The sequence below is a fragment of the Cebidichthys violaceus genome, unplaced genomic scaffold (genome assembly GCF_023349555.1).
Source record: "Cebidichthys violaceus isolate CVI_PGR_0920_01 unplaced genomic scaffold, fCebVio1.0.p SCAF_13, whole genome shotgun sequence".
NCBI classification, from domain to species: Eukaryota; Metazoa; Chordata; class Actinopteri; order Perciformes; family Stichaeidae; genus Cebidichthys; species Cebidichthys violaceus.
In genome coordinates this window covers 4,438,035-4,452,283 of record NW_027176296.1, presented here as the reverse complement: position 1 = coordinate 4,452,283, position 14,249 = coordinate 4,438,035, and the positions used below count along the sequence as shown (strand labels likewise).

At 39.2% G+C, this 14,249-nt stretch overlaps 1 protein-coding gene across 1 annotated transcript; it reads left to right on the top strand.

Moving 5' to 3' along the window:
- The first annotated feature begins 131 nt into the window (after window positions 1–131).
- On the top strand, window positions 132–13,426 carry LOC137870328 (cystathionine gamma-lyase-like). The gene is made up of 12 exons (XM_068707471.1): window positions 132–371; window positions 3,088–3,169; window positions 3,356–3,451; window positions 3,644–3,753; window positions 4,025–4,159; window positions 4,267–4,324; window positions 4,526–4,603; window positions 6,556–6,708; window positions 7,546–7,667; window positions 8,282–8,334; window positions 9,527–9,665; window positions 12,323–13,426. Exons 1-12 carry the CDS (start codon window positions 186–188, stop codon window positions 12,338–12,340), a joined length of 1,230 nt encoding a protein of 409 aa, XP_068563572.1. The 5' UTR covers window positions 132–185; the 3' UTR covers window positions 12,341–13,426.
- Window positions 13,427–14,249: the final 823 nt, after the last annotated feature.

Sequence of the window (14,249 nt, the reverse complement as noted above, 5' to 3'; positions counted from 1 at the left end):
CACGTGGATCGGACGCCCCTGCGGAACCACCAATCAGTGCCTTCATCCGATTGTTGATGGGCGCTGATTGGCTAACAGCGACGGGTGCAGCGCAGGCCCAGTTAAATTGCTTTCTTCCGTTTCCATACCATGTTAACACACACGCTCATCCCTCGCCGGGTACACAGCTGCGACAGCGCATTGCCATGGATCAAAATCACAAACAAGACGAGCAGAGCGATTTGTTCGCCGGCTTCAGTACGGCGTATAAGTCGTTCGCCACAGAAGCAATTCACATCGGTCAGGAACCGGAGCAATGGAAATCAATGGCTGTAGTGCCGCCGATCTCTCTGTCTACCACGTTCAAGCAGATTGGACCAGGCAACCATGCAGTAAGTAGCCCGATATGTCTTGGTTACTTAAGGTGGTGGGTGGTGGGTGGCGTGTGAGGGGGGGGCATCCGGTGACATATACACGTGCGTGAAGCAGACCTTATTCAGCGTTATGCACGAGGATTTAATGGGGCTATTATTAAGGGGCTCTTGTTTGTTTTTCATTATTTGAGTTTTAGAAATACGTTGTCAGTAAAGTTAAAGTCTCTATGATACATTTTATCAGAGTATATGTTTAAAACGCATAAGGAGGTATCCTAAATAAATAATCTTTGGAATAGTAAACTAATTCAAAAGCTAGTATTTCCATGGCCATTGTATATAAATACAGCGAGATTTGGCGTCCTTATATTAATTTCTTGATTTCTTGTATATAAAAAAAGTATAAAAATATTAAATACAATTTTAACTAGAAACTACAACAAAACTAGGATCATAGTCTAAATCTATACACAACAACTGGCACTGTGGCTGGTGGATTCCATAATCTACCAGCTACCCAATAAATTGCCATTGGGTTTTTTTGGCTGTTAAGTGAAGCAAATCTAGCAGCCACATGCATTTTTAATTGGATTTGATTGGTGGCCTGTGCCAATGTCCAACCCTGGTCATACACCTGTTCTACCTGATAAATGACAAATAAATCACCACAGCTGTGAATGCTCTTCTGCTTCCTCAGTCAAGTGTGAATGAGACCTCTTCACTTAATTTTTGTGAAGTCTGTGTGGGATTTAAATGTTGTTTCTCCCATCACTATCATTCTCCCTGTAGTTTAGATATGAGGAATTTTAACTGCAATCGAGATTAACTTTTACAACTGCCATTTGTTTCTGACAATGATTATAGTTATTGTAGGTTAGTCGTCTGGACATAACAATGCTATTACAATCTCATGCAGAGAGCACATATCGCATACAAAAAAGAGTGGTAGGGAGTAGCTTTCTCTTCATTTGTTGCACAATCAATTTAGGAGGGGAATGAGCGGTCTTTCATGTCTGAGTTATTAGACTAATCTCGAGGTAAAACCGCTACCTTGATGTGTTTTGGGAAAGCGTAAAGCCTCCTTCATTTGTATTTATTCATATTTTCATAGAATCCCCAAACTGCATTTTGATTAAACTGGCATATCTCTCTATATGTTTTTCATATATGTCCTTGGAGTAAACACAAACTCATTTTAGGCTATATTTTCTACTTTAATTTAAACCAGAACAGTTTAGTTTAGTTTTCTCCCACCACAATCATCATTGTTACATATTACAGTTATTATAACAGTAAATTAAAGCTGCAAGCAGCGATGAACAGGCCCTCGCACCTTCAAGCACGTTGGGGTTAGTGGTGGAACCCACACAAATTAAATAAATGTCATATTGCTGTATATCACATTTACACCACGCCGTGTAACTTCTGAGATTTCGAGGATCCCAAGCCCCTAAAAAGATGCGATTGCGCAACAGAAAAATAATTTCTCCAGACACTGTTGTGCTCAAGCCCTAGTTAATTAGCAGTCTTGTACACACACACGCACGCGCGCGCGCGTTGTTGCATGATTTACAGCAGGGGTGTCAAACTCGTTTTCACTCTGGGCCACATCAGCATCAGAATAACTGTCTCTGTATTTGATTATTGTTTATTCAAGTGTAACAATATTGTACATGCAGTTATATAAATGTAAAAATATATTTAAGCACATTTCTGTTATAACATCAATCTTTTTAATTTAGGGTTAAGAAACCCACATTACTCTATCAAAGATCAAACTTTTAAAGAAAATAACAAAGACAAATATCATCAAACACAAGTTATTACATTAACTTTGTTCAAAGCTATTTTTGTTGCCTCTCTGCATCACTAATGTTCCTCCCCGTCGTCGTCCCATGCATGGCAGCTACATCCAAGAGCTCCTCACTGACGGTCAGGTCTGCCTTCAGCCTCTTATAAACACTGATAGATGTATGATGTATCTGTGTTGTCTGCTTTCATCAACAGCTAATGAAAAAGACAAGTACCTGCTCGTCTCTTCAGCTAGCTGTGTTGTTAGATTACCTGCTAGTTCCTGAACTCGGTCTGCGATGTTGTTTCTTCACAAACTGACATTTTTAAAAGTCTGTATCTGGTCAGAGCACACCTGCACACATACCTTTTAAGCATGCACTGCTTCAAAAATGCACCCATTTACCCATAGATTTCATCTGTTGTAAAGCCACGTTTAAAGTAGTCTTCAATGTGCTCACAATCCATTTCTATGTCAAATGTAGGGTAACCTATGAAGAGCTGCTTCTATGACTGTTGTGTTTGTGTATCTTATAATGTTGACTTTCTATCTCATAATTTTGACTTTCTATATCACTTTCTATCTCATAATTATCATAATTATGACTTTCTATCTCATAATTATGACTTTCTATCTCATAATTTCGACCATGGGGATATTTTTATTATCAAATCTAACTTTTCATATTTTTTTTTGTAATTTTATTTTATTTTTTGCTGGCAGATTCGCAGCCTTGAGTTTGACACCTGTGCTTTACAGGTGTGGATGATCTGTTGTTAAACCCTGTAAAGCCTTGTTTTGCCACCAGGGCAAAAAACTAAAATGTATTCATACACAATTGTCTGCCAAAAGACTGCTTCCTCTTTCTGTTTAAAAACGGTATATTATTACAGATGTTGATTGAGGTGGCTGAAATGTCTTCTATTCATGTTTTTGATGTAGGGGTTTGAATACAGCCGGAGTGGAAACCCTACAAGAAACTGTCTTGAGAAGGCTGTGGCTGCTTTGGATGGGGCAAAGTATTGTAAGTATAACTGATGCTCACATTATCATGACAGGCATATTTCACATGAAGAGGAAAGATTTAACAAAATAGATCATGATTTAAACATGAATCAAAATGGAGGAAATGTGTGCAAACTGCAACGTCTGTTCCCTCTGACATGAAAAAGGATTTGGGGTCTTGTTGACGTGAGCTTTTCCCCTGCAGGCATTGCTGTTGCCTCTGGGCTGGCAGCCACAGTTACCATCACTCACATGCTCAAAACGGGTGACGGAATCGTCTGCATGGACGACGTGTACGGAGGTGAGACATCCGTTTGTAAATGACAACTGTGTAGAAGAATATGATGCAACACTAACTGCATATGTCATTAGAAACCCACAATTTCCCCACTTGTACAAAATGGCTGCTGCTGTGAAAGTGGAAGTATATATTGAGAGGTTTTTTGTTTTTTTGGGGAAATGTTAACTTGTTCTTGTTTCTCAATTGCAAAAGGCACAAACCGCTACTTCCAAAGAATTGCAGCTGAAGTTGGCCTGAAAGTGTCTTTCGCTGATTGTACTAAACCAGAGCTGCTGAAGGCCGCTCTGAAGGCCAACACTAAAGTAAGTCAGGGACTGAATTAAGAATGAAGTGCTCTTTGTGTCGTTTTTCTTTTACTATTGTGTCTGCAGTTTGGTCTGATTTTGCTAGAGTGTCATAATTGGGTGTTTCCTTTTTCTTTTGGGCAAAGTTGAAGCTGTCATTGTGAATCAGCATTTTGTGTGATGACTGTTATGGCTCAGTAGATGAGCTGTCTCTTAGCTTTTACCGCAGTGACGTGTGCGTTGCCACATTTTTGACACTCCTGTCTATACACACTGTTTCTTTGTGTAGCTGGTGTGGATTGAGACACCCACCAACCCCACCATGAAGGTTGTAGACATCAAGGCCTGTTCTGAGGTGGCCCATGAATACAACAAAGATATAGTGGTGGTTGTGGACAATACCTTCATGTCTGCCTACTTCCAGGTGAGAGTGACAGATTTGCACTTTTATGCTCTTATGGGTTTAAAAACAGTCAAATTCCAGTTCACAAGTAATTGATTAACTTGTGTGTTTGTCTTGTGCACTCTTAGCGCCCCTTGGCTTTGGGAGCTGATATCTGCATGTACTCAGCTACCAAATACATGAACGGTAGGTTGTGTACATTTTCCCATTTTACTAAGATCTCCATCTAATTAATCTAATCATAACCTACAATATTTTTGTTATATTATATTAAAATATGACTTTACTCTCAACACACAAACCAATGATTTTCTGCTCCAAATTACTTGACGTTTAGACTGTATTGATAATCAATCTTTGTTATATTCCTGTTTTTTAATTTTTCAGGTCACAGTGACGTGGTAATGGGTCTGGCCTCAATGAACCGTGATGATCTGTATGAGCGACTGAAGTTTCTGCAAAATGGTGAGTGGAAATAACATGTTAGACTGCTCTTGCAGTCTGCATTGACAAAATGTGTCTGTTAGGTCAGTGGCACACCAACAACCAAAAAAGTTACAAAATGACACAGCAAATATACATACCGATCCCCGGTGAAAGTAAATCCAAACGAAAACCACAATATTTAAGATATTTATTTTCAAAAAGATGAGAATATATCTACATTGTGTGGGGAAAGGGTAGCGCCAGATGTGTGTCTGTGTGACTCTCACAGAGGGGGCGTGTCTGCAGCGCCGGACTTTAAATCTCCACTGATGAAGTGAGCGGTCACAGTCTTTTCCTTTTCATAGAGGAACGATCTTCATATTGAAGTGGGTGTGTGAGGGCATTTCGTAGCGTGGCTCAAGCACTTTAACCAGATTTTGAAATCCTTTGTTTTCCACAACAGAGTATGGCCTCATGTCTGCAGCAATACAGACCCCGATAGCTTAAGCCCGGTCTGATTCTGCCATAAACAGTTTCTTAAATGCCGTGATGATAAGTTGTTGTTGTTGTTGTTGTTGTTGTTGTTGTTGTTGTTGTGCCTTGGCCCCTGTCGCTTCATATGCTTCACAAACGACAACGACAATACATACTGTAACAGTTTTGTCCACCACCCTCATCCCGACATTATTAGTAACAGGGAAGCCAAACATGTGACTTAAATGACGCTGGGGGCTTCTGAATTTCTTCCGCTTGCCATGACTTTCACGTCAAATGCTTTTAACCTGCTCCGTATCTCCATATCTTTTCACTGCAGCTCTGCATAGATATTTAGAGACGTATTACCTGAAAAAGTATGAGCGGCAGTAAAACTTTATTTCACACTATGATGATTAAACTTTAAAAAACACAAAACAATTAATCCGTTACACTAGCAGCAAATAAATAATATTTTTTTGGACCGATTTAAGTGAAATTAGACATTTACCCACGGCACACCTGACAATCTCTCACGGCACACCGGTGGAAAATCCCTGTGTTAGGTAACAGAGTGTAGCAAACGGCATATTGTTGGAGCACGCCTGCCACGTCTGCCAAATCGTACAACAGCACACACCCAATGTTTCCTCTTAATCACATGGTGTGTGTTGGAATGCATCACAAATTGCTCTGACAAAATGTGTCCGTTAGGTAACAGAACACATGTTGACTAAACGCCATTCATCAGGTTATGTCATCGAGTGGCTGGTCCGACAGACTTCATCAGATACGCTCTACAGTAGATGAGTGCTGAAACAATAAGTCAATTGTCTGAAGGTTGGCAAGTATCTTGATTGGTGATTTATTAAAATCAGAGTCAGAAACGGTTTATTGCCGAGTGCGTTTGCAAGGAATTTGACTTGGTGATCGGTGCATGACAATAAATGCAGTGCAACAGTATAAGAAAAAAAATAAAAGTGCAAATTTACAATAGAATATAATAAAAAAAATAAATAAATAACCATAACACTTTAATAACAGACTTATTTTAACATTCTCTTATATTGTTCCAGTCATTTATCAAATGTTTGCTGACTCCAGTTTCACCAGTTATGTGTCTGAAATTTGGTGCAATTCAAGGACATTGATCTGAAGAAGTCCTCTTGTCATATAATCACTTCATGTCCTGCCAAGCTCTGTATTTGGTGCACTGGTTATTTCAAGCCGACCTACATTCACTAATCTAACAACCAAAACATGCTCCTGAGGCCAAAGTTCAGCACCAATCAAAAACCTTTCAGAGGGAAGTATTTGTTAATGCTTTTATCATTTGCCTGATCTGGGTTTTGGGAGGCTTTACAACCTTTTTGTGTTGTTTTAAAAAAAAAAAAAAAAAAATGTTCCCCCAAATGTGATCAAATTGCAAGAAATGTTGCATTTTGCAAATTTGAGAACTGACACAAAACTGAACTGCATTCTAAGAATGTTTTTGTTTACTTCCCACAATCGTTCAGCTCTGGGCTGTGTGCCGTCTCCCTTTGACTGCTTCCTGTGTAACCGAGGACTGAAGACGCTACACCTGCGGATGGAGCGTCATTTCAAGAACGGCATGGCTGCCGCAAAGTTCCTGGAGGCAGATCCCAGAGTGGAGCGGGTCATTTTCCCAGGTAATCTCTCAGCACTGGAGGGTAGCAAACAAGTTTGAAACCAGTATATTGTTGGAGCACACCTTATTTATCACTCTGCCAAATCGTACACACCCAATGTTACTTCTTAATTTCATTGTGTGTGTGTGTGTGTGTGTGTGTGTGTGTGTGTGTGTGTGTGTGTGTGTGTGTGTGTGTGTGTGTGTGTGTGTGTGTGTGTGTGTGTGTGTGTGTGTGTGTGTGTGTGTGTGTGTGTGGGAATGCAGAAAGTGGTCTCAGGACAGACCGAGTCCAACAAACCAGGGCTCATTATCAAAAGCTTAATTTTCTCATAAGCAGCAGAAAAAGAGTGGGGAAAAATAAAGTCTAACTTTTTGTAGGCATAATGGATTCATCAGCACATCTACCTATAATTTTGTTATCTGATTGCCATAAAAGCTAAATAAACACACACACACCCTTCATCTCATGTAAGGGTTGCTAATCATTCACAACAGCGGGTTGTCAGATGTCATTAACCCAGCTCCTCATACCCATTAAACCTTGCACTGTGCTGTTTTGTTTTTTTTAATTGTTTTTAATCTGATGACACATGCAACTACGCCCTACATCTACATTGTTTGAATAACAAGGAAGAGGAGTAGAAAAAACAGTAGAATAAACTAGTCATAGCATGTTGGAGTAAATGTGCCCTTTTGCGCACTTTAAAAGAAGCTCTTAAGTTGATGCATATATATATTTGAAAATAATGATAAGCAATGCAAATTAACAAAATGTCTTTAAAGCCCACTTGTCCAGAAACGTCATGTAATCACCACTTGACTGTTTATTTCATGTTTTTTCCCTCTTTGGACATAGGCCTGCCCTCTCACCCCCAGCATGAAGTGATGAAGAGACAATGCACCGGATGTCCGGGGATGATCACCTTCTACATTAAGGGGAAACTCGAGCACGCCAGCGCCTTCCTCAGTAACCTCAAAGTAATTTATCAGTACATTATTATTTGATCTGGATCAAATCATCTCGGTTTTGTGTTTTGGAAGTGGGGAAGGTTGTGAGGCCTGACAGGCGTTGACTGACTGGATCAGATTCCCAGACTGAGAAGACAGGTTAAGGAACCTTAACTACAAGAGTGTTTCAGCAAAGCACTAAAGTCCTACTGGTATTTCCTGCAGCTACTGTGGTGAACCGATAAGTTCAATGTTTTAATCAAGAAATTATGCATTTTGCAAATTTGAGAACTGACACAAAACTGAACTGCATTCAAAGAATGTTTTTGTTTACATTCCACAATCGTTAAATTTGTTCTCCTTGGAGACTAACCTCAATTACAGGATTTCATATATAGCTTGTCACAAGATGACTAGATTGTACTTGCTGACAGACCTCCAAATGCTCACTGTTGTAAGTTTGAAAGTTATCTGACCCACAAAATGTCAGCAAAAAATATTACCATGGCTTGGTTAGTTTCTGTGATTGGTTACTTGTCTTTTGTGTGAATTCATTTTTCTCTTCCTTCTAGTTAGGTTTACACCTTATTTATATCCTGCACTATGTTTCATTTCATGTCCTCTGTTGTCTTTTTTTATTTCAGTTATTTGCGATAGCTGAGAGTCTCGGTGGTTATGAAAGTTTAGCAGAACATCCGTAAGTATCCATGCAGAATTTTACTATTTTACTACAATATATTATTTTAGTATTTTAGGGAATTTGTCTCAGTGAGCTCACCTAAACAAAGAAGACAGAGAAAGACCAACATATTAAAGTCTCTCACTCGTTAAACAAAGTATGATATCCAGACCCGTAAAATAATCATAAAAGTATTAAACAAATGGGGAAAATAAAATCCAACACAAAAGAACACCATGTATGAAACACTAGCACCTAAAGGGAAATCAGTAGCAACTTCAAACGACCCACAAGATTAAGTGCTTCAAGTACATTAAAAACATCTGCACTGTTGCGCAATTTAACCTGCCAAGTGGCGTTGTAGGAGGTTGATCGCTTCAGGATATTTCAAACTTCAAGGCCCCTCTTTTGCAGTCTAGTCTTATAGATTTCCTGTAGCGGTGGGTGATCACATCCAATAATTCTTGTTTGTAGTACGCAGCACTTTGCACAGCTGTCTTCTGTTCTCAGCTGACATGTTGAAAATTGCACCAAACCGTCAGCGGATATGCCACGTTTTTTTAATAGTTTTTAAAAAGAAATGTCTCTGGTGTGCTTTCCTTATAATAACACTACTAGATTATCACTTCCAGGAATTTGTAGCTGTCCACTTTTTAAATTCTGTTGCCGTTGACCAAGTTTAGGTGATCCCCACAGCTTCTGTGAAACTGCACTACTAATTCCTTGGCTTTGGAAACCTTTAATTCCATATTGTTTGCGTTACACCAATCCACCAGGGATAAAACCTCACTCCTGTAAACTGTTTCATTATTGTTTGAGATTTAAAAAAATACAACCAAAACACTAATGTGTTGTCATCAGCGAATTTAAACATCATGACAGACTGGGAGTGGGGAAAACAGTCGTTCAGTATTGGGGTGGGCACAGTACACAGTGTATTATGGAGACGTACACTGTGTACTTTTTTTGCCCGTGGGGCAGGTTTCATACCTCAAACTGAATCTTTCAGTGACTGTAATCTAAGATGTAATGTCGAAGTAGCACCACAAGGGGGCAGCAGATACCTATAATAAAACATCACCATGAGACTCTTAACTGATTTTCATTGAGACACTTTATTTCCCTTGTCTCTGCTCTGATCTCTGTTAAAACAGCAGGATGTCTTTGTTCGAGACTCATGTAAGTGGCACTGTCTTCTGTCATAATTTAGGGCAATTATGACCCATGCATCAGTGCCAGAAAACGAGAGGGCTGTCCTGGGGATCAGTGACACACTCATCCGACTCTCTGTGGGTCTGGAGGATGAGGAAGACATCATTGAAGACCTGCGACAAGCGCTGGCTGCTGCTGTAAGTAACATCCAACACCGGTGGAGTACCAGATAGTCCATCAAACCACTGTGGTTTCTGTTAATATTCAAAAGTTTGAATTATGACACCCAAATTTATGGGAGTCTGGAATCATTTTCAGCTCTCTCAATAAGTGATAGGAATCTACCTCATACTAACTAGTTTTTCAGAAATTCAAAGTGAGAGCACTGATTTCAAGTTTTGATCTCAATAAGTGATAGGAATCTACCTCATACTAACTAGTTTTTCAGAAATTCAAAGTGAGAGCACTGATTTCAAGTTTTGATCTATACAGAATAGCTACAGAACAAACAACATAATTCAGGTGTTTTAAAATACCTGCTTTAAAGGGGACATATCATGGAAAAACTCGCCTTTTTAGCCTTTTGCACATACATTTGGGTATCTGGAGTGCCTACCAACACACAAACTTTGAAATAGAACCTAGATTAGCAAACATGTGATTCAACAAGCCATTCAGATTTGGCTTCCTTTCCTATGTCACTTTTAGGCTCATTAGAAGTTTGCCAAAAATGTAAGACTGAAAGTAGGCTAAAAAACTCTTCGTCTCCATAGCAATCTTAGACTTCCTTCTTACAGCCCCAGAAGCATGATGGTTACTGCAGTTCCAAAACTTGGTGCATGATTATCTACCAAATAGGAGTAAGACGTATAGTAATAATGGAGGTGACCAAATCCCTTTATATCAAGTTTTTCATGTTGTTTGATAAATATTATTAGACATAGAGGCTCAGAATTTTGTAAGCGTGATGAGAGACGGTGTTACTTTAAGGTAACTTCTAGAATATAAATGTTTTTCAGCCCTATTTGTAAATGTTTAAAATAAAAAATGTCGCTCAAATGTGTCTGTATTTAATGCATCACATTCTCTGCTCACCACAGTGTGAATGCTGTGAAGGAGATCCAGATGCCACACATGTGGCTCGCTAAAGCTCCATGCATCATGTGTGGCTCGCTAATTTTTATTCAGGGGATTAATGCGCCCATGCGTCTGTGTACTTTACAAGTGTGTGTGTATATATATATATATATATATATATATATATATATATATATATATATATATATATATATATATATATATATATATATATATATATATATATAGTCTTAGAACATCTGCATACAGCATGGCTGTCAAAATTAAGACAAATCCAGCCTGGAGAAGAAGTAGCAATTATCTTGGGAACATTTAGGGAGAGCCAGGCCAGGAAGAGTTGCAGACCAGGATTGAGTTAAGTATGTAGTGGTTGCACGCTATGAACTTTGTAGAGGGCTGCTGAACCCCCCTTGCTGCATGACCAGATCTCTCATGCACTGTAAGGTCTTTGTAGCAGTCTGGGGTAAGTCACTTTAAGTGTGGTCCACTGGGCATTTTCCCCTATTTCCACATGCTCAGCAAATGCCTGACAACTTATATTGTTTGTTTGCCATCTCCCAATGTCACTTTGTGTTACCCTCTTAACATTTGGAAACTTGTTCATAGAGTCTCAAAAACACACTCATGATATCTTAAAAATAAGTTGATTTAATAGCTGCATGATTCTTGTCAGTATTTTTTGTTGTGGAAAAAAGAATCGTATGTATTTCTGCGAAGTAGACCAACAGATGGCTCATCAGAAATGTTCCAGTGTTCCCCGAATCCATTTTTAAAGTTCAGCTTTTCTCACTTTTGTGTACTGCTGGCCCTCAGATCTGGCCTGATCCAGTCCAGACATCTGCATTTTTATTACCTCTCTGTCCGCTCCAAAGGCTGGTGAGGTTTTATTGCACCTTTTTTGTCTTTTTTTTTTTCTCTCGACAAAGCGGCTGTGGTTTCATAAAACACAGTATTTTTATTGAATTATCATAGTTCATAGATGCATTAAAAGGAGAAACTAATGAAACTGCTAGAATGCAACAGCTGGTTTAGAATCAATTTGGCATATAAAGATGGTTGAGATTTTATAACATAAATGTATTCGACAAGCTCTAGTGTACTGCTGCTAGTGTACACCTTTTTGCCACCTCATGCAGCTGTACGTATCTTACATAGCAGGCTGCACCTCCTCTCCTCAGGAATCAGATAATGTCTCTGAATCCCTCTGCTGCCCATCTGCAGCAAATGGAAATTAAATGGAGACAAATATCTATAATGACTGTGGTCCAGGGGAAAGGCGCCTCTGATGGGTGATGCGTTTAATTGGATGGGATGGCAGGTCAGATTGGGGCAGGCGGTTCAATTTCCGGACAAGCGTTCTCATCCTCTGGGTTAGTTTTGGAATCACAAACTTGGCTGTTGGTTAATCATTTCACACTCTCCAATGGGTCTGTGACATTTGTACGTAGCTGTAAAATACTGGGTCTGTGGTGTTTTATTGATCAGTTTCCTCTGTTAACCGGCATTTGACTTGCCTTTAGTGCAGATATTTTGGCATCTTGCCTCAGCTAATGAAGCAAAGAGAGGAAGAATGACTGTTTGGCTTATGCTCCTTTTTGTTTATTTTTTTTTCCAACGATGTGATTGTGTGTCATTTCATAAAAATCTTAGCATGTTATTAACTGTAGCCTCAGGTCTGTCTTGCTGCTTGCTGGATGTTTACTGAGTATTTATTTCACTGGTCCTTTTTTTTTCTTTTCCTGTTGTCTTTTTATAGCACCCAAAGACGAAGTGAAATGTCAGCAGGCCACGCTCGAGGCCGAGGTTGAAATCGATGAAAGTCAATAAGAAGACTGGAGCTACCCGAAGTCTCAAATCATTGCAGATCAACACTTGGAACCTAAGTTCAGCGCACAAGATTCAACTATCAGGGAACAACTTGTTCTTTACGAAAAACAAATCATGCTCTCTGTGGATAATTGACACAATTTTTAAATTGTTTTGATGGCTATTTTACTAGAACATCAGTTATTTTATGCTGTGTTTGCTATGTTTAATGTTTGGGGGGTGTTAATGGGGCGTATTACTATTCAATAAAGACTTATGCTGTATAAGTTACTGCAGGAAAAACACCAAACTCTATTATTGTGTATAATCTTGCTATAAAATGTGTGTACTTAAGGTTTTGATGCACAGAACAGTCTCCAAATGTCCCGAGTACAACTGCAGCTGTAATCTGTATTAATAATATGTTAATTCTAGCTGGCATACTTTCCTTTGTAAACAAATGTAGAGATGTATTGATTACCTCATCAGTCAGGCTAAACGGTCTCATACAGGCTTAGCTAATGCCGCCACCTACTATCAAAGGTCGAAATATTTTCTCTTTACTGTGAACTTCTGCTCAAAGATTTTAAGAGGCTTTTCAGAACCATTTAAATAATTTGATTATGAACAAACAATACCTCCATTCAAACATGATGAAGAGAATTCTTGTGTATTTGGTTACAGAATATTGATTGATATTATGATTCATTAGGTATATGCTTTGTCCTGAAGAGGAGAGGAATCCTATTCCTCACGTTTGAGACTAATCGGGACATTTGCCAATAAATTAAGTATTTGGTAAGCATGTGCCTTGTTTGGAGCACAATTTACCAGCAATGATGTTGTTGAAGTTGTTTTTATAGTAACAACTTTAGGAACAGGAATATTTCTCCTAAATGTTTCGAATGAATAATGTTTGATGAAACACTCCCCTCTTCTGCTCTTCCCCTGAAGTCACATAACTACCCAAGAATATGCTTCATTTGTGACCGACCACTTGCGATCAATGTAATTTATGTAACTGAGAAATCCATTAAAATCAGTTTGCAGTACAGGTTTCTGTGTCTCTCACTTCCTCTCAACCATCCCTTTTTAACAACACACAAGCAGTGTAATCAGTAACCGTAGCAAGTCGATAAGCCACATCCCATTTAGCTTGGCTAGTGGCCTGGCTAGTGGAAGGCAGCACGCTGGGGTTTTAGCTGATGGATCAAATGAGCTACTTGTCGTCCTCTAATGACAAAACCATCAATAACATTTCCATGAAGAGACTGACGGGTTTGGCTCTCTGTGAATCGGTTATCTTTAAAGGTTTTGGTTCACTGAAAATTTAATTTCTTGTTGCCTATGACCATGTAATGGATTTTACACATCTGGGAATATTCTGAATCAGCCATTAACATTTTGTGTAAGCCATGCTACCTCTCAAATCTCTGCCCACGGCTGATGTTTCAATTTAGCAATCACAAACACGGCCTCAGAAGACTTCACGAAACCTGGCACATCCAGTAAAACTGTAGATTTGGGGGGACGAGCTGGTCTAAATGGAAACGGAGAGGCTCTGCATTTAAAGAAGAGGTGCGATTGATGTGCTTGAAATTCTGCTTCCATCTCTTCCAAGGTGACTCATGTGTTGGGATATTGTCACCGAGTGTGTGTGTGTGTGTGTGTGTGTGTGTGTGTGTGTGTGTGTGTGTGTGTGTGTGGTTAGACTTTTCTAGAAAACATCATCCTTCAGTGCAGGTTTACAGTCTTTGTCAGTTCCCTTCAATCAGCCAGGGCCTATTTGGAGATTACAGTATATCTTCATCAGTTGAGCCTCAAACATGAGTAAAAGTCTCTGATGAGAGGTTATGATGGGGCTGTATGGGCTTTTG

Excerpts from the sequence above, each read along its gene's own strand:
- LOC137870328 (XM_068707471.1), top strand. The coding sequence starts at position 186 with ATGGATCAAAATCACAAACAAGACGAGCAGAGCGATTTGTTCGCCGGC. Across the intron at positions 3,452-3,643 it reads CATGGACGACGTGTACGGAG|GCACAAACCGCTACTTCCAA; the intron begins GTGAGACATCCG and ends CAATTGCAAAAG. Across the intron at positions 7,668-8,281 it reads CCTTCCTCAGTAACCTCAAA|TTATTTGCGATAGCTGAGAG; the intron begins GTAATTTATCAG and ends TTTTTATTTCAG.